Raw genomic sequence first — 18,502 nt, forward strand, 5'->3', positions numbered from 1 at the left:
GTGGGTTGTTTCCGTAGGTGGATTTTTGACACGGGTCTTGCCCGTGTTGAGATTGCGCTGGAACCCCCATTCCCTATACTACTGAAGTACGTATACACCATGACAACGGTAAAGGCATGCATTACCAGAAACCAATCAACAGCAGATACGTCAGTCAACTAAGTACGAATATTAAATATTAATAGACGAGAAATAAAAAGGAAAAAAGAAAAATGTATAACGATTTATGATCTAAATAATATAACGTTGATAATGGTGCTTGTATCACTCTGGTGCCCTGGCTTAGGATGTTCTGGTTCAGTGTTCAAGCACTAAATGTTTTAGGTCGAGGCACCGGAGAAACAGTGATGATTACGATTACGCTATTGTTTCTCCGGAGCCTCGACTCGAAATGTTTTGTGCTTTATCCGACTCAACCAGAATATAGACAGTTGGATGCATCCACAATTACATGTAATAGATGTCTCATACATTCAAAATTCGAGAAACACTTTTTTTCGATTTTTTATGATGTATTCAGAAAATTTAAAAAATTTTATATTTATAAAGCGAATCAAATGTTTAGCTTGCTAACCCTTGTCTCAATGTAACTTTGAAGTTACAAAATTAGCTTTAACAGGCGCAAAATTGTGCTTAACAAATCTTTACAGGGTCCATGTGAACCCAATCCTAAAGACAAATCATTCTAAACTTTACTTAAATAGAACGTTTTCCAACAACCGGGGTTTAAAATTCTAATGAGTTTGCTAATATGCTAATGATCTACGTACCGTACTGCCAGCTAAATTATACCGAAATAATCTGCGTGAAGAAGTTTTAACCTTAAAATGCTAGTCTTATTGCACTTTCTGTGAACTTGTCATAATTTCCAGGAATGTAAACGAACTCAACGTTCTAAATTTATTAAAAACTCAACAAGTGTTACAAGACTTTGTTTTTTATTCAACATCAACGTTTGTATCTGAAAAAATGCAAATGAGTGGACTAAGCTAGCATGGAAATTGGCTGTACACAGAAATACCTTTTTAGTTTGTTATAAATGTTCAAATAAGCGTACTCGACGTTCAGCAAGAAATGACGCAAGCTCCACACATACTGGAAGAAGCCATCTAGGATGTCTCCATAACTGTGATATGGCTTTGTACACTTTTATTTCTTTAAATACATGCTCCACCTTGATTCGTCGTCGTGACAGACACTTGTTAAAGCGCCTTGCCCGCCTTCTTTCTCTGGGGTTCAGCAAATGCATTTGATTTGCTCTTACGGCCGTCAGCAATGATCCACCATCAGGATAAGCCTTGTCCGCTAGAAGTTTTGCACCTTGTGGTAGGTCCAGAGGCTGTCCTGGTCCAATGCGGGTCATCAGCCTGTAAGATGTCGCATCGTGTGTACTACCAAGAAACCCGGCCTGAACATATCTCAAGTGTCCAAGGTTATCAATGATAAGTTGGGTGTTGAAACAGTGGTAGTGACGGTGCCCACTATAGAACGATCTCTGGGGCTCTGTTATGGGTCGGTATATCTCATGCGGGGTTGCGTCTATAGCGCCCACTGCGTTTGGGAATTCTGGCCAATTTCCCCTGATGTTGGCCCATTCATTTACATTTAACCAGCGAATTTGATTTTGGAAATACCTCCACATCTCTGGTATGACTCTGTATATAATTCGCACAACAGTTGATGGGTCTGTATCGAACCACAGAGCTAGACTTTCCACATGCAGATATTTGCGTAGCCACATTAAAGCTAATAGAACTTGATTCGTGATGTTGAGTTGTGAGCGTCCTAGTCGTTGACGTGGTAATCCATCCCTTGTTAAACGGAATAGAGCTGGAGAAACATCTGCTACTAGCTGCAGAAATGACTGTGGGGTTTCACCTGTATTTCTCCAAAACAACCACGGCTGTCTTTGAATTAGAGAGAACACATCCCTGCCATCAAATCCACTTCCACGGAAGCCTGTAAGAAGACGTCTATTTAACGGCACGTTTTGTATGTTTAACGGAGGCTGGAAAGCAGACAGAAGTATCAAAATTGCTAGTATTTGCAAAAGCAGGACACGTATATCCTGAATCTGCATCTCAAGTTCACAGTAACTACCAGTCAAACTTCTATTTTTTGAATAATTAAAATCGAAGCGTGCAACTAACACCGTTATTGTAATTAGTCCAGGCTGTTTAGAGTTTTGCACTTCGGAATTTTCTGAGCATTCAGTGCCCATCGAGTGACAATTGAGTTTAGCTAGTTTACTTGATTATTTCTGATAAACGTTTTGTCAAGATGTCACAAAAAGATTCTCCAATACCGGGAAATTCGCATGGGTTAGGTAAGTAAACCATTTTTAAAAAGCCCATTTCTGGATTTTTGCGACAAATTAATTTATTATCGTTTTCAACTTATGGTTTGTAATTTTAATTGTGATAGGATCACTACCAAAGCGTGCTAATGTTGGTGAAAAGGAAATTGAATTTATTTCTAAATGCTACAACGAATGTAATAGCAAAGAGTGGCCTGAAATCCTACAGTACTGCAAAGAAAGAATCCTAGAGGCACAACTCCCTCATCATGTTGTGGCACTCTATCTGCAGAGCCCACTGGCAAGTCGACTGATAACCAGAATGAAGAACATTTTAAAGAAAATGTTGGCTTCCCCGACTGAACCAATAAACTCCATGAAGTATGCAGAGAAGAAAACACCTTCCCAGAGAAGACAAGCAGTGAAGGACAAATTAGAGGGAGAGTATGTTGCGTCATCATCATGCGAGAGCGAGTTTGATGAAAAAGATGACTGCTTTGCCGGTACGAACAAGGTATCTAAAAAGAGGAAGGTTGATAATGCAGCAGAAACCCAAGCTGCACATAAGAAAATGTGCGAAAAGGCTTTGGAAACGATGAGTAAAGTAGATGCCGTTTTAAGCAAGGTGGACAAATATCTAGATAAGAATAACTAGGCTATTAAAAAATGGAATCAAATCTTCAGTCTCGACTGTTATAGCGAGCAGGTATATCGTCACTTATACTCAAAGATTTGTACTTTACAAACGTTGCTGTTGAATAAAACTTCTATAAAAATCTTGTAACAATTTTAGTGAGTTTTTAGAGAAGTTAAATCGTTGGTGCTGGCCTATCTCTGGCTTCTCAGAAGTTACATATATGAAATTTCTGAAAAGCTGGAGATAGGCAAGCACCAGCAACAGCGAGTTTACTTCTCTTAAAACCAAATATAGCGTTAATAGTTTTGTAAGCACGTTTTAGAATGGCAAGCGTTTTAACGTTGAGTTCGTTTACATTCCTGGAAATTATGACAAGTTCACAGAAAGTGCAATAAGACTAGCATTTTAAGGTTAAAACTAATTCACGCGGATTATTTCGGTTTAATTTGGCTGGCAGTACGGTACGTAGATCATTAGCATATTAGCAAACTCATTAGAATTTTTAACCCCGGTTGTTGGAAAACGTTCTATAATATCACTGTTCAAAATTCAACTATATCATTCTTTATAATTCTATTGTTTTGAACTCTAATATTTTTTTTCCAATTAATTATATTTCGTCTTAACCTTAATTTTATTAAATGATTAAAAAAAAAAATACTGATGCGATGGGAATGAACACGATGACATCATTTTACTTTAAAATATCAAGACTGCAAGAAACACTCCCTGAGCAATATCTAGGGGAGACTCATTTAGCGAAGTTTGATCTATTGGCTACTGAAATGAAGAGATCTTTTGTTTTAATGGTTGGCAAATTGGAACGAGAAAAGATTCCTGACGTTTAAGTTTGTCAAAAATGGATGTATCGCTAGATACATTTTTTCAGTTCGTTACTCAAGATGCATTCTAACTTAGCTTGGGTACAAACACAATATAAGGAGTATGTATATGTTGGTACCCAACCTAGACCACAATGCACCATGTTCGTTATCACAGAAATTATGTTTTGAGCCCTTCAAGTCAAAATTCTAAATTCTCCTTGTAAATATAGTTATATAGCAATATATAGTTATTGACGAACAGTTCAGACATAACTCAATGACGTCATCGTGATATCACCAATTTATGGGTTCCTGATTCAAGGCTAATCAATCACATGACCTATTAATGACGTCATGTTAACATTACCAAATTATGATTTGCTGTTACGAGTCTTGTCGAGCACATGACCTACTAAATCACAGGATGTATTGGCTTGGCTGACTGATCTTCAGAAGCTTGAGCCTGCGTTGTGCTTTGCAGGACTTCATCGAAACTGCTCTGCTTTTGCCCTCCCACTTTCTCCTAGTGAGGAAAAGCGACTTAGTAAGATGGATATAAAGTAACATGACGTACGCTTTGGAATATATGGCAAGCTATATTAAGTAGTAGTTGCACATTACAGTGTGCATCTATTTAACCTGAGAAAAGATGTAATAATAAGAGAAAGTGGTAAATACTTTCCCTTGATTTTTATCCAATCTAATCAAAAGACTGTCATTGACCAACACATTAATATTTTGCTTCCTGGGTTAAGTGAAATCTCTTAAATACCAAATCTTTATTCTTCTAACAACTCCAAAATTTAATCATTATAAATTTTTAAACTTGATAAACAGTAAATAGATGAATTCATGAGCAAAACGCCTTAACATATTTTACTTGTACAAATATTTAAAAAAACCTGTACAGATTTCTAGCATAACTTCAACTAATATTAATAAAGTTAAATACCTCTACTTTGTAGACTAGTTATTTCGCATTATTCACATCGTTTTAGTAGCATTACAAGGCAATTTGTTTATAGATATGGCAGCTAATATTCTTTTCACGTTTACGTAAGTTGTTAATTTTGTTACAGTGTTTTTCTCCAAGGAATAAGGGGGTTAAGAGTTAGGTAGTCTCTACTTAACAATTGACATCAGCTTTATGTGTCTTGTCTCTTATTGACGATAAATTGCACCACGCCTCGTGGATCCACGCTACTTTGACAATGTGATGACGAAATTTATCATCAATAAGAGGACAGACATATAAAATACTGATTTTTACAATAACAAAAACGATTAAAACGTCTCATTTTTAGTGATCAAAAGAACCAACAAAAAGAGCATGTGCTCGTTGACGTCAGCTTTATTTGTCTGTCCTCTTATTGACGTTAATCAGCGTGTGAGAAATTTGTAAGTTATTGTAAAAATAGTACATGCACTCTTTGGAATGTGCATATTGTTTGGTTTCCATGTGCGCCTGGTTGAACGAAGGATGGATAGTGCTATCTGACGAATAAATCCTTATCCAGTGGATAAGTTGATCCTGTTATCCAATATATTTATCCACTGGAAAAGATTTATCTGTCGGATAGCACTATCCAGGCTTCGTACAACCTGGCCCAGCTGATAAGAGTCTTTGAACCTCATCTGCACCAAATTGGTGGTCAAAAACTGACCACTAGTGCTATCAAACGGAAAAATACTCCGCTGATGAACATTCTGCACGAGACAGGAAATGATGTCAAGTGAAATCCAACAATAAGACATCTATTTTTTAAGAGTGTGTGAATGCGTTTATAAACATGTTTGATGTACATATTTCTAGCTTATTTTTACACCATTTTATAGTCAAAAGTAGCTATTTCATAATTAGGGTTAAACATGATAGTCTTCATGATTTATCGTTATCAGGTGCTGGAGCAAGACCACCCTTATATTCTTTCTCCTCATTCTTTGGAGGCCCTCCGAGCATCTTAAACTACAAGAGAACAGAAAACTTTGAAGATTAGGACTCTTTACATTAGGTATTAATTATGATTTATCAGAAAGAATATGAGAATAGAAGAGGCTAATAAATATTAATCTTTTCAAGGATGATTAAATAACTGGGTCTAGTCGGCATTGCAGTGCATTGTGGGACATTTTTAGGACAAAATTGATGCCATCTTGGAAACATGTTACCTAAAGGCCGGTTTAGACGGTACGATTTTCGCCTACAACTATCGTATACAACACGCTCGCGTCTGTCGCAGGCGTTCTAGGCTTGATTTACACGCTACAACTCGAGTTGTCGGATGGCGCGAGCGTGTTGTATACGATGGTTGTAGGCGAAAATCGATGATGGTGGAAAATATACAAAAGAATAATAAGAAAACCCGCAATGTGCCCTGACCTTGAAATGAGGAAACATTGATATTTATTTGTAATGATTATATTCCTTTATGCGACTAGTGAAAAAATCTTTTTTTAAACATTATTTATACTATAATCATTAAATAAGAAAACTAATGTGACTACACGATATTTCAATTTTTCAATGAATCTTTAAATTTATTTTTAAGTTTAATAAGCTTTAAAAATATTAATAAATATTTAAGTCCTTGTATTTTAAATTCTAAGGCTTTTAATAATATAACAGTGACATTTAAATAATTGTAATCTCAAGGACTACTCTGTTGAAATAAATGTGTGATTAGATTTAATGAATACTTACAGAGTTACAAAGATATTCTTCATGTCTTACCTTGATAGTTGCTGATGCTGCTAGGACTTTACTTTCAAAGGACTGAAATGATGAAGATTCTCTGCACAAAAAGTAACAAATAAGAACTTTAATAGAATTTCAGGATAGCTGGGTCCCAAGTATTTTTTCTGTGGTTTCATCGCACTTTACAAAAATGTGTGACTGTTAAATACATTTCAACCCCCTTATGAGTTTTGTTATGTTATAATTCAAGGCTAGTAGTTCATCTGTTACCTGATTTCTCCTAGTTTTTTAGAAGCAGCAGTACCAGCACTTTTCACTGCATTCACTGTTTTTCCTCCAGCATCTACTAAGGCTCCTTTAGTAGCTGATGCTCCCTGACTCAGCTTGTTATAGCTACAAATAACAATACACAGGGAGTTTAAAATCTTTGTTAATATGACTGGTTTGTGCACAGGAGCCTATGATCAAATAAAATCCCTTGAAACATTTTTTTTACATAGGACACCACAGGAGTGTCATATAGAAAACAAAGGCACTTGAATAAATATTTGTATTTTAGTTATTTTTTTCATTATCATATATAATAATGTATTATTTATTAATTTAGGGCCGCATTGACAACAGCATGTCATTCATACTGAAAGGTTTACCCTGCCTAAATAAAGGTTTAATATTATTATAAAATTAGAATACTTACGCCTCGGAATGTGTTATCTTTTCATTAACATTCTTCAATGATTCTGATGTTTTTTGATATCTAGAATAAAACATTGGTATTAATCAGAACTAATCTACTATTAGCTATATGTGATATGGTACGTATGATATGGACCTGATTTGAGCCCTGTGGGTGGCATTAGTGAATCATGTTTGTTCAATGTGTTGCTCTCTCCATTTGGTTGGTTCTCCTCCAGTTTTTCTTCATTTATGAAAATCATGTGTGTGTTGAAAGTTGTAGAATATTGAATGTAATGGTAGTGACTTGGGTAGTGCATGTAAGTTCAAGTGACGTCTATTAAGGCTTAATTAAATATACAAAATTGAACTGGTTCACAGAAACAGTATTTAAAAAGCATCATTATTTTACTCATGGTCTACATGAAAGTTATCTTAAGTTTGTTTTCTCATAATGGCCAGCATTTAGTATCGATAGTTACGACAAAAACACTCAAAATAGACGTCACAGTCATTAACATATTGGAACTGTAAATCTTCGTAACTTAAAGACGCATCACTCAAATCAAAAACTAACTTTCGACTATTTACTCACGTAGATTCAGCACTGAAAGTATTGTCGAAGGGTTCATGTGCACTTTAAATACTTACATCTGGGACTGCTGTACACCAGTGTATGTATTACTTAATCCTTCTCTGAGTTGCGACCAGGCTGTTATTCCAAGTTCTTTCTTTAGATCTGCTAGTTGGTTCTCTTTCCTTTCCAAAGCCTGGCGTAAAGTTACAACTTCTTCTTCTATCTGTAAAAAAGATGGTCATACCATTAGTAAAATTCTGTGGATCTCAGTTTAAAACTATATTTGATATTTAAAACATTAGTCCTTTATTGTAGTAATATATTGCTTGGTATCAATCCGCTTAATGCATCTTATTATTCTCATTACCACAGGGTTTGTACTACATCTCAAACACAAAATTCGAGGACTGTTTAAGGACTTTTCAAGGCCCAAAATTACGATTTTTAAGGGCCACTTTGATTGAGAATTTTTTTCTTAACAATTCATAGAGACAAAAAACATATATCATGATTTTAATGATTTTAATAAGTTAATGTGATGCACCTGAGTGGTTGCACGCCTTTCGAATTGCTCAATTTTATGGTTCATTTTTACAGTATTTTATCGTTTTATTTGTGTTTCTTTACTGGCACCTGTACGTTTATTATGTCGTTCATCGAGCCTATGGATTCTTGGAGTCATTTTGGATGTTTTACTACAACTTCTGCTGTGATAACTACATCAGTACGGGATCATCGATACTCCCATTGTTATTCTTCTTCATACATGAAGGCAATCAACCAGTTTATTTCCCAGCACAAGCTGCTACCAAGACTTTCATCTGAGGTTTACACATCTATCAAGAACCTTAGTATTCAACGAAATCGACGTGGTTCTGGAAGAGAGCTGGTTTCTTCAGTCTCAGTGATTCCTACGCGGATTTCTAATGATGAATCTAATTATTATTCAAGAACAGACTTGAACTTTCGTTTTGCTAATTTCAACAATTTAACTTTTGTGTCTTGTCATGATGATAAACAGACGATTCCAGTGAGGATTACTATTCATCACCAATACTCTCAGGAGATTACACCTGTTGTTAATGCAAATAGTTTCTCTATGCCTACACGTTCCACAGCTCCTGAATTCAAGCGTAGACACATTTATTTTCTCTTTTTCTTAATAATGAGGAGTATATTTAAAGACTACGTGACTTAGATTTGTTTTATATATTGCAATTATTAATTAGTTTCATCTTTTAAATATTTACATTTTATTCATAATCAATAGGTAAGCATTTTGTAACTATTGTAAATATTCTATTGTAATTTTTTGTGAAGCGCCTTGGACAATTTTGGAGATGAGCGCTATATAAATAAATAATATTAATATTATATTATTTATTTTAACATTGACTTTAAAAGTTTTGAAGCTCAGCAACATTGACTTAAGATATGGGAAAATAGCACATGAGATACCAATGCTTTGCCGTTAATGGAGCTATAAGAACATTACAATTGAAATATGTTACAATTTCAAGGAGAATTGCAGGAGTATATCCAACAACTTTGCTATTTTCAAGGGCTTTTCAAGTGCACTTAAATGAACACTTCAACAATACTTTCAGTACTGGTTCTGCATAAAGTAAATAGTTGATTGGTAAAATATTTCTTGATTTGAGCGATGCATCTCTAAGTTATACAGTGTATAAAAAAAGTTAAAAATTAAATTAACATTTTGGACATTAGTCCTTCATCTGAGTGATCAATCAGGTATATATTATAACATGTTTTATATATCAAGTATACCAAGTATTAACTCTGGTATCAATCAGCTGATCGAATAAATCTCATGAATCTCATTATCAGCTTACAATAACATAGCTGTCCTTCAAGTGCTATCATCTTTTTACATTTATATTTAAGACATGCCATACAGTTGGTGAGAAATTCAAAGCAAGAGCAAAAAATGATATCTATTGATACCAACCTATAAGCCATGTCAAGACTGGTATAAAGATCCAATATACATGCATAAAATCTACCAGTTATTAAGAACCAAACCAAAAAGCAAATAGAAATAAATGATAAAACATTATAAACTCCACGAAGATTAAATCAATACTTTACTTAAACAACTTTATGATGAGATTTCAATTAATACGTATTATACATTCATTATTTTTGAACGTCCACGTAGTATTAAAAAAAATTGAAAAGACTTCTTTTTCTTGCTTAGGTTTTCTGTAAACTGAACTATAATTCCATATTTGAGGTAATTTGTGGATGACATCATGAAATAAATAATTTTTAATTTATAATATTTATCGCGATCTCAAATATATTGGGCATCACATGACTAATCGTAATCTATTTTTTTAAGCTACGTGTTATTGCGATAAATTTTGCTTTTTAAATTATGTACTGTTTAATATGAATCATTTTAACTATGAACCTATGATATAAACATATCAGTTATCAATTTTTAGGAGAAAAAAAAATAAATAACGCAAGAAACTTGGAAAAAGAAATACTATTTAAATAAGGATTCAAAATTAATTTTTGTGATTCAAATATCTTGAAAATATTACAACCTTATTTTGATTGGCCCGAAACAAAGTTTGAATGAAAGTTTCAGAAATATAACAGTGAGAGAAAAAAAGATTAAACCACAAATGAGTATCGCACACGTGTCAAGCAGTTATTTATAGACCGCGACTCTCTTCATTTTCGATCGCTCTCTCTTCAACTTGAAGTCGTGTAGAAAATTTTTTTCAATCAAGCTTCACTTACCGAGCGAATTTTGGCTCTAATTTCTTCTCTTTTTGCTTCTTCAGCAGCTAGATCTGGAGATAGGGAAATTTCTGTTTGATCTGAATCATTTTGATTTTCCTTGATCTCAACTTTTTCTACAAATTTGCCCTCTCCGTTCACCGCCGCCATGTTTGATGATGTTGACTGTTGATGCCCTTCCTCCTAGACCATAATCCTTTGCAACGGGAAGTCCATACGATGCTATATATACTTTTACTTGTACCATGCTTTATACCATAGTTATTAACTATGCTTATACAGAGGAGCTTCGGTAATGGAATGGACAATTCTAAGAAAAAAATTTTTTGGAAAGGTATCAAAGGAGAGGTCATGAAATAATCCTATCTAGTTGATAAGGAATGGGCTACAGATTTTTCTAAAGAAAAATTCAAGTAGGGTTTACGGAGCTATTACTACTAAATAAAATAAGAGTTAAATAATAAAATAGGTTCTTTTTCTGGTCTTATTTGAAAGCTTTTAGTTCTAGTTTTTGAACAAAAAAATCTTTTTATAATGATAAGGTATTTTTGGGCTTCCTGTGATATTTTAATAATCACCCATAAGGCTTAGCGATCCCTATGACGCATCGAAGACGAAGACAAGATGGCGATGCAAAGTCAGAGAAAGGCGAATGTAAGTAAAATCATGAAGTATTTTACCCTCTATCTTGGTTCTCTCTTACTCAGAAATATAAAAAGCAGTTCACATATGCTCATACCTTGTGTAGAAGCTACAGATTCGCCTTTAAATTGATAGATAAGGCTGTAAATTGGTTCTAAAGAAGCAGTTCTTGGTCCACATGTGAACGATTTGTCTAAAGACTATTTTTCTCATTGACATTTTCTCTTTCCTTTGATGTTTTAAAGGTTCGCCTGCCGCCTGAAGTTAATAGAATTCTATACGTAAGGTGAGTTTTGAGCTTTTGTCTAAGTTTTGATGTATATATGAATGAATTTAAGAATATCATACGGTATATAAAAATATGTCTTAATTTGGATCAATATTGTTGATAGAGTTTGCCTTAGAGTTTGTTTTTCAAATACCAATTTGTTTTGATTCCAGAAATCTCCCATACAAGATAACAGCTGAGGAGATGTATGATATATTCGGAAAGTATGGAGCAATCAGACAGATTAGATTGTAAGTATTGTATCTTGTTAGTCTATCATAGTGCACACAATGTAGATATGTGCCTTGGTAACAGACTCATTTACTCAGGGTTAGCCTTAATTTAGTGTCAGTATATTCACAAATACCAATAGTAAAGTATGGAATGCACAACTTCAACAATACAAACACTTTGAAATCCCACGGGTGCCATACATTGCTAGTGTGTCGTCTTTCACTGATGTGACTCCAACAGGTTGGGTCGCTGGTTCGAGCCCTGCAGATGACACATGTGAATTAAGTTTCTTTAATGTGTTTTCTCCCTCACACAAGCGTTTTTCTCAGGCTTCTTTGGCTTTCCTCCCTCTATAAAAATCAACATGTGAGTTGTGTACATAAAATAGTAAATGTAGTGGTAGTGAGTGTGAGTGAAAGCAGGCCCACATCAGCCAAAGCCGCCAAAATAATCAGCCTGCTCTAACAAATTAAAGATTATCATTGACCTTCACTGGAACACATGAATATTGTAAACAAAACTAAGGCTAACCCTGAGTAAAGGAGATATCAAGTTTGGCCCGTAGTCCTTTTGTAGGAAGCTAACATTAAATATTTGCCTGGTTTTATGTTTTAGTGGCAATGCACCAGACACAAGAGGGACGGCATTTGTAGTATATGAAGATATCTTTGATGCAAAAAATGCATGCGATCATCTATCAGGGTTCAACGTCTGTAACAGATACTTGGTGGTCTTGTATTATCAGTCCAATAAGGTATGTCATTGTATTTATACACCAGCTATAGTTATCCTTTCTGAGGTAGCCAACCTGGTGCATGTGGTATAGCCTAAGTACAAACATCTTTCCTCCACCTTCTTTATGTGGTGTTGTTTGTACCAAAGCTTAGCCATCACAATTCATCCTGTTTATCAAACTTGGAAACTAGGCTGGAACAATTTATTTTCCCTTTCTTCACCTTGAGTTAACCATGAAAAATAAAATGTTTTCATTCCCATGGGAATGTGATGTCCCTGATACCCTTGCATTCAGTACCTCGGGTTGACTTTGCCCAGGCATAAACAAAGGTTCTTATTCTCTCAGAGGAAGCAAATAAAGCTAGCATAGTTGAGTAAGTGCAGTCACTCCATACCCCTCCCCTCCAGTGTAGAGAATTTGATATGGTCACCAATCAGACTTAGAGACAAGTCTTCACTAGAAATGCATACTCTGGTAACTAAAGGAGAAAAGTAGCTAATTGTAGTATATTATTTTGTCAATTTAGGCCTTCCAAAAGTTGGACAAGGAAAAGAAGAAACAAGAACTTGAAAAAATGAAAGAAAAATATGGCATTGGAAAAGACAAATAAAATAGGACAAAAACAACTGATTTCCTCTGAACTCAGAGTAACAAGATCTTCAATCTGTTATTATTTATATTCTTTTGTAAAAGATGCATACCATCAAATTTTGTATCAAGTAATGTAAACAGATCTAATAAAGAAATGTAAATAGTTTTACTTTATATCAGTCTCTAATCATCATTTTGCTTTTATTAGTTGATAAAAGCAGCATCTTCCATTTCCCTTTAAAAAATATAAAGTTAAGGAAAAGTAGAGTGCAAACCATAATTATATCCTTAAAAACTTTGCACAAATTTACAAGAATTAGTAAGTTTAGTAGACTGTAGACCAAAAGATGACTAGCTAAAAACTAGTGTGAGCTGCGTCGGTGTTTCTAATGAAATAGTAATGAGAAAAGGTAAATTATACACCGTGAAAAGATGAAAAAACTTACTGACGTTTCGGACGCTAGTCCTTCGTCGGAGTAAAAAAAAAAGCGACTGTAGACTGACAAGACTTTGCACAAATTCATACAATTTTGTTTGTTAACTTTTTCACGAATATATGGTAATGCACTCTAATAAAAATAATAAAAAAAAAGAATTTTTGCAAAGCTGGTGTAAATTGGCAAAAATTTGTGCTATAAATAATTATCACTGAATCTCAAATATTTCAAGATACCTGCCTTCGCTTTTCTCAAACCCTCCCCCCCCATCTACGAACAGAGACACTAACCAAGTGAATAACAAGCTACTGCAAACAAGATCACTTAGATACGCATGTAGAAATGGTATATCAAGTTTACTGAGATATACTAAAGATTCATCGTTAAATGTACAAGAAATCAATGTTGATATTTTTACCTAAAAAGAGTCTAACTTGCCATAAATATGTATAAAGGCAACAAAGAAAATGAAAATGTAATAGCTATGTAATTACCCTGGGTGCCAGAGGCCGTGTGGGGCTTGAGGGCGAGAGAGAGAGAGAGGGAGGAGGAGGGCCCCCTCCTCCCTCTCTCTCTCGCCCCCAAGCCCCGCACGGCCTCTGGCACCCAGGGTACTATGTAATTACAGTGATTCAACATTGATTTATATCAATCATGATAATGCCTAGATGAATACGGTAACATAAGCAATCATTCTCTTTACTCTGCAACTTCAATGAGACCAAATATTAACGTTACAAGACAAATGCCAGATTATGTCAGTTTATATTACAGTGCTTAAATGATCTTCAAATCCAGAAAAAAATAACAATTTTCTTAAAAATAATGATCAGCACAAATGGTATGAATAGAATTTGATCTCTACTAGAAGTGTGACGAAAGAGAGAAGGCATCGATAGACATTAAAATATTTCATCATGATTTCCTAATCCTCTTGCTGCTTCTTGGTTCTTCAGAGTTCAGAGGGGAGGCTCTCCTGGTCCTTGTATTACTTGCCGTACCATTAAGCACAGGTGAACTGGACTCCTGTATTCTTCCGTTAGCTATAGCACTTCTGCTCAGAGGGGTGCTTAGTTCTGTGTGCAGCATGGTAGCTGGGCTTGCAGGCATGTCGTACTGTGTTGGAGTCATTCCCAAGCGTTCTTCAATCATACGCAGTTGGGTTTCTGCATCATGACATTCTCTATGCTTGATTTTCATTTGATCAGTTTGACCTTGTTGCAACTGGAGCTGTGCGAATTGTATATTGATTATATATTGTACATTATATGTAATATAATTTCTTATAACCCACTATAAAAAAGGGATTCTGTTTTATATAAAATTAATATCTTAGTAATACAAGGAAATGGTACAATAATCTGCTCCCTTACATACAGACAGACAGACATACATACATACATACATAACCTTTATTTCAATACGGAATCTCTTCATAAAAATGCTCTTCCAGAGAGCCGTGTTGATTGATTGTTGATTACAACATATAACAAAGGGATTCAATTCAATAAGAACTCTTTCAATGTTTGTCACATTTTCTCTTATTTTCGCTAGTTCCATCTATTTGGTTTACAAGGCTCTGCTTAGCCAATTTAAAGAAATTTAAGCCAAAAAATTCGAAAAAGTTACAAAGGTTACCCTTTTTTGCCTGATGACAATCAGCATGACTATGACCACGATACCTTTATTTTCCCTAATTTGTTGACCTTACCTCCAAATCAGACTTGGCCTGCTGGTGTTTTATTTGAGCTTGTTTGTATGCTTGTAATTGTTCTGCAAGACACAAGTTACTGTTATTACCTCACAGGGATAAAAATAATGGCTGCTCAATGGCTGGACATGAGCCACATCACATTGATTGTGTGACTAATCAAGAGGATTGGGGCTATGGGCTAAGAGGCATTTGTCCCAACAATGTCTGTTGATTATCTCTTACCGATTTGTGTGGAGAGAGTGCTGTAAGAAGTAGGTACTGGTGCTGCAAAAACAGCTCCACGCATTCTCTCTAACACAGGTGCTTTGTTTTGCAATCCTCCAAATTTTCCTAGAACAATAATAATTATAATTACAAAAGAAATGAAATCTAGGTAGTAAGTAAGACAAGAGGTTTCTTATATAATTTAGACCCTTTTACCTCGGGCATGTTTTCCCATTTCCGACCATGTGTAATTCCCTAGAGTATTATTTCTTTGCTTAACGGTTAAGCAGGAAAAGACACATGAATATGGATACAACTCAGACAAAGAATCTTATTCACAAGAGAATGATACAAGGTCTGTAATAGTAAATGAAAAAGGGTCAACTCTGAATTGACAGAAACTGCAAGGGCAGACAATTGGGAGTACAGCAATGAGTTTCACATGTGAATAAGGATGTTAGTCCCTCCTTTGTCAGGGGGGATCCAGGATTTTGTTCAGGGAGGGGTGCTGCGCACAAAGTTAACCCAGGGAGGGTGCACCCCTTAGAATCAAAGGAAAAAACAGTATTGGTTATCTTCAAAGTAAGGGCACAAAGTGGAACCTGGGAGGGGTGCGCACCCCTCCCCTGGATCTGCCTGCTTGTAAAAAGGCAGGGTACAGATACATCACCACTGACAGACTGACAACATACTAACCATTACTGCGGATTCTATCCCCTGATCTTGTTAATATCGTAGGACAATGGGTATACTTTACAACCTAACAAGACAAAATTTCAAGGTTGACAAATTGTTCCTTGACAGAGACTACTGTTGTAGATTGTAAAGTAATGGGCGTAGTGGTGAGAGTGCAATGGATTCGATTCCTTGACTTGGTGTAATTATATGAGAGTAGAGTTGCTACTACTTGGTTCTCTCGTGTGCTTCAAAGGGTTTTTCTCCGGGTTCTACAGTTTTCCTCCCTTTTAAATTCCAATTTGATCTGATCATGTAATGAGAGCCAAAGGTTTGCTGTTATGTGCTACCCTTGTAAAACAAGGACGATTTTAGTATTTGGGAGTAACTTACCTCTTGTCTGTATTTATTGGCACAGTCAAGGTCATCTAAGATAATAGTATCACCAAGAAGCATGCCAAACACTGTTAATAACACAATGACAGATTTAATAATCATAATTTTTGTATCATGAATAATTAATGAGGAAAACACAACAGAAATCTGCAGTAACCAAGGAGAAGTTTGTAAACCAAATACAAAATCATTCTCAGCTTTGACATAGATATTTTTGGTCTAACTCACTCCAATCTCTAATAAAATAATGCTATTCACTTCAATCTGATCTGTGTGGGCTTTATACAATATGTGCTCCTTCACAAGGCCCACTATTCGTTCCCCAAAGACTCCACATTTTTGTTCTAACTTTTGTCAAATCTTCTCTTTTGGCATGTTACATGCATATTAGTTACAAACCTATTTTACAATTAGCAGCTTCAGCAGGAAATATCAGCTTGTCACGAGCATACACTGGATTTCCTGGTGGGTTGTAGTTACGTGGACCATTTCTGATGTGAGGGAGGGGTCTGTGGGTAAAATTGTAGTTTGGTCAAAACTTGAATCCAAGTCACTGTCAATAGACTTAATCCATTTCAAAGGACGTGTCATTCCCTAGTGTATTATTTCTTTTTTTAACAGTTGCACATGAGAAATCACATGAATGTGTATATGACTCAAACAATCTTATTCTCAATACCTGTTCCATTCAGGAAGTCGTTGTTTATAGATGGAGTCTAGAGGGAGCACTTGTTGTTGTCCATTGGAGTCACGGTATACTTCTTTTGCCTGTAAGCATTATAGTATGAATAAAAACTCAAGAGATTTCACATACAGAGAAGGATGAGAAGCTATTGTATTGATTCAAAAGTGCTCCTTAAAGTTGAGATTAAGAAATCAGGCAAGTGTTCATGATACATGATGATGATGATACATAATGATGATGATAATAAAGATGATGATCCATGATGATGATGATGATACATGATGATGATGATGATACATGATGACGATACATGATAAGTGATGATGACTATGATGATAATGATCCATGATGATGATGCATGATGATGATGATACATGATGATGATGCATGATGATGGTGATGATACATGATGATGATGACTGGTAATGATAATGATGACAGATCATCGTTTTTAACAAATCTTTTTTACTTACCTTGGCAGTTGTAAGTGTGACAACACAGTCCATATCACTAGCCATGTGCCAGGACAGAACGCGAGCAACATCATCATCTGCTACTTGAGCCAAGTGAGCCACCTAATGATAATGTTATACAGGTTGTCATGAAAGATGGAAAAGTCCTTAAACTAAAAGATGACCTTGAATTCACTAAATGTCTAGCATTAGTGCTAGATTACTGCCAACCTACTTACACCCTACTAACACCCCTACTGTCAACCTACTTACACCCTACCAACACCCCTACTGTCAACCTACCAAACTCCCTTCTTGGAGCCTTGTGATGCCTTATAGGCAATTTACTCATATACCATTTACTAGAATTTTTATTTTACATTGCATGCCCTACCTTTCCAAGTATTTCAGGGTCACCTCTTGGCCCAGGGTTCAGATTACACTGTCTCCTGGGAGCTTTAGCCAATTCGTCTCTCTTTTTGACAACAGTTGCTAGGTACGACTCAACACCCCTTACCTGTTGAGAAGGAAACGATATATTAAAATCTGCCAACATCATGTTATCTTGTGTCATTATTGCATTATTGTTTCACAGATATATGACGTGCAATTTAAAGTAGACTTACTGATCCTAAGTGCTGTTCGGCAACATTATGTTTCTTCAGTTCTGCTTTTAATTTCTGTTCTTCTTGGGCTGCCTCATGTACAGACACTAAAATAATAGAGTAATTGTAACAAATATGTACTGCACAGCAATTACTAAAGCTGCAACACAATAGCAACATTTAACTAAAAGATGAATAGTAAAAATAATGAAATTTATTAAGAAAACAAACAAGCAAAAAGGTTACGACATTTCGGCATTGTCAGATGTCATTATCAAGTAAAGTTAAAATAATGAAGAAATAGAAAATACACAGTATGCAATCATTATAAAGTTCAAGAGAATTTGCAGAATGGGAGATGTATTTATTTATTCATCAGATGTGGCC

General features: G+C 35.3%; 4 protein-coding genes across 7 annotated transcripts in view; 2 read left to right on the top strand and 2 right to left on the bottom strand.

Annotated features, from left to right (window-relative positions):
- Window positions 1-209: 209 nt before the first annotated feature.
- LOC116290092 (tumor protein D54) lies at window positions 210-10,667 on the bottom strand. 2 transcript variants are annotated; one of them, XM_031697074.2, is made up of 6 exons: window positions 10,477-10,667; window positions 7,779-7,927; window positions 7,150-7,209; window positions 6,723-6,845; window positions 6,489-6,549; window positions 210-4,280 (listed from the first exon to the last, which is right to left on the bottom strand). In XM_031697074.2, exons 1-6 carry the CDS (start codon window positions 10,624-10,626, stop codon window positions 4,170-4,172), a joined length of 654 nt encoding a protein of 217 aa, XP_031552934.1. In that variant the 5' UTR covers window positions 10,627-10,667; the 3' UTR covers window positions 210-4,169. The 2 variants fall into 2 exon arrangements, with proteins under 2 accessions (XP_031552934.1, XP_031552935.1); XM_031697075.2 differs by lacking the exon at window positions 210-4,280 and adding an exon at window positions 4,586-5,723 and having other exon boundaries at window positions 10,477-10,666.
- Window positions 2,196-2,951, top strand: LOC148911788 (uncharacterized). Its single transcript, XM_089028879.1, has 2 exons — window positions 2,196-2,326; window positions 2,425-2,951. Exons 1-2 carry the CDS (start codon window positions 2,281-2,283, stop codon window positions 2,949-2,951), a joined length of 573 nt encoding a protein of 190 aa, XP_088885005.1. The 5' UTR covers window positions 2,196-2,280.
- A 416-nt stretch (window positions 10,668-11,083) lies between the features above and the next one.
- On the top strand, window positions 11,084-13,121 carry LOC116290093 (splicing factor 3B subunit 6). Its single transcript, XM_031697076.1, has 5 exons — window positions 11,084-11,130; window positions 11,364-11,404; window positions 11,560-11,637; window positions 12,236-12,374; window positions 12,883-13,121. The coding sequence occupies exons 1-5, from the start codon at window positions 11,101-11,103 to the stop codon at window positions 12,964-12,966; spliced, it is 372 nt and encodes a 123-aa protein (XP_031552936.1). The 5' UTR covers window positions 11,084-11,100; the 3' UTR covers window positions 12,967-13,121.
- Window positions 13,122-13,999: 878 nt separating this feature from the next.
- The window catches only part of LOC116290087 (structural maintenance of chromosomes flexible hinge domain-containing protein 1), a 30,749-nt gene continuing 26,246 nt past the window's right edge, over window positions 14,000-18,502 (bottom strand). For all 3 annotated transcript variants that reach the window (XM_031697069.2, XM_031697068.2, XM_031697067.2), the window contains 10 exons: window positions 18,137-18,222; window positions 17,905-18,027; window positions 17,532-17,633; window positions 17,053-17,141; window positions 16,773-16,882; window positions 16,371-16,441; window positions 15,999-16,062; window positions 15,321-15,428; window positions 15,096-15,157; window positions 14,000-14,614 (listed from right to left, as the gene is read on the bottom strand). In XM_031697069.2, the coding sequence (XP_031552929.2) occupies window positions 14,300-14,614; window positions 15,096-15,157; window positions 15,321-15,428; window positions 15,999-16,062; window positions 16,371-16,441; window positions 16,773-16,882; window positions 17,053-17,141; window positions 17,532-17,633; window positions 17,905-18,027; window positions 18,137-18,222 (1,130 nt within the window). In that variant the 3' untranslated portion in view covers window positions 14,000-14,299. The remainder of the gene's footprint in view (window positions 14,615-15,095; window positions 15,158-15,320; window positions 15,429-15,998; window positions 16,063-16,370; window positions 16,442-16,772; window positions 16,883-17,052; window positions 17,142-17,531; window positions 17,634-17,904; window positions 18,028-18,136; window positions 18,223-18,502) is intronic.

This window comes from Actinia tenebrosa, unplaced genomic scaffold (assembly GCF_029948245.1).
Source record: "Actinia tenebrosa isolate PJP-AT-01 unplaced genomic scaffold, QUT_ActTen_1.0 PGA_scaffold13__45_contigs__length_12533684, whole genome shotgun sequence".
NCBI lineage: Eukaryota > Metazoa > Cnidaria > Anthozoa > Actiniaria > Actiniidae > Actinia > Actinia tenebrosa.

Bases quoted from the DNA above. Each gene is read 5' to 3' on its own strand.
- LOC116290092 (XM_031697074.2), bottom strand. From the start codon at position 10,626: ATGGCGGCGGTGAACGGAGAGGGCAAATTTGTAGAAAAAGTTGAGATC. The intron at 7,928-10,476 runs GTAAGTGAAGCT...TCTTTTTTACAG, and splicing joins TTAGAGCCAAAATTCGCTCG to ATAGAAGAAGAAGTTGTAAC. The intron at 6,846-7,149 runs GTAAGTATTCTA...TGTTATTTGTAG, and splicing joins AAGATAACACATTCCGAGGC to CTATAACAAGCTGAGTCAGG.
- LOC148911788 (XM_089028879.1), top strand. From the start codon at position 2,281: ATGTCACAAAAAGATTCTCCAATACCGGGAAATTCGCATGGGTTAG. The intron at 2,327-2,424 runs GTAAGTAAACCA...TAATTGTGATAG, and splicing joins GGGAAATTCGCATGGGTTAG to GATCACTACCAAAGCGTGCT.
- LOC116290093 (XM_031697076.1), top strand. From the start codon at position 11,101: ATGGCGATGCAAAGTCAGAGAAAGGCGAAT. The intron at 11,131-11,363 runs GTAAGTAAAATC...GATGTTTTAAAG, and splicing joins AAAGTCAGAGAAAGGCGAAT to GTTCGCCTGCCGCCTGAAGT. The intron at 11,638-12,235 runs GTAAGTATTGTA...TTTATGTTTTAG, and splicing joins GCAATCAGACAGATTAGATT to TGGCAATGCACCAGACACAA.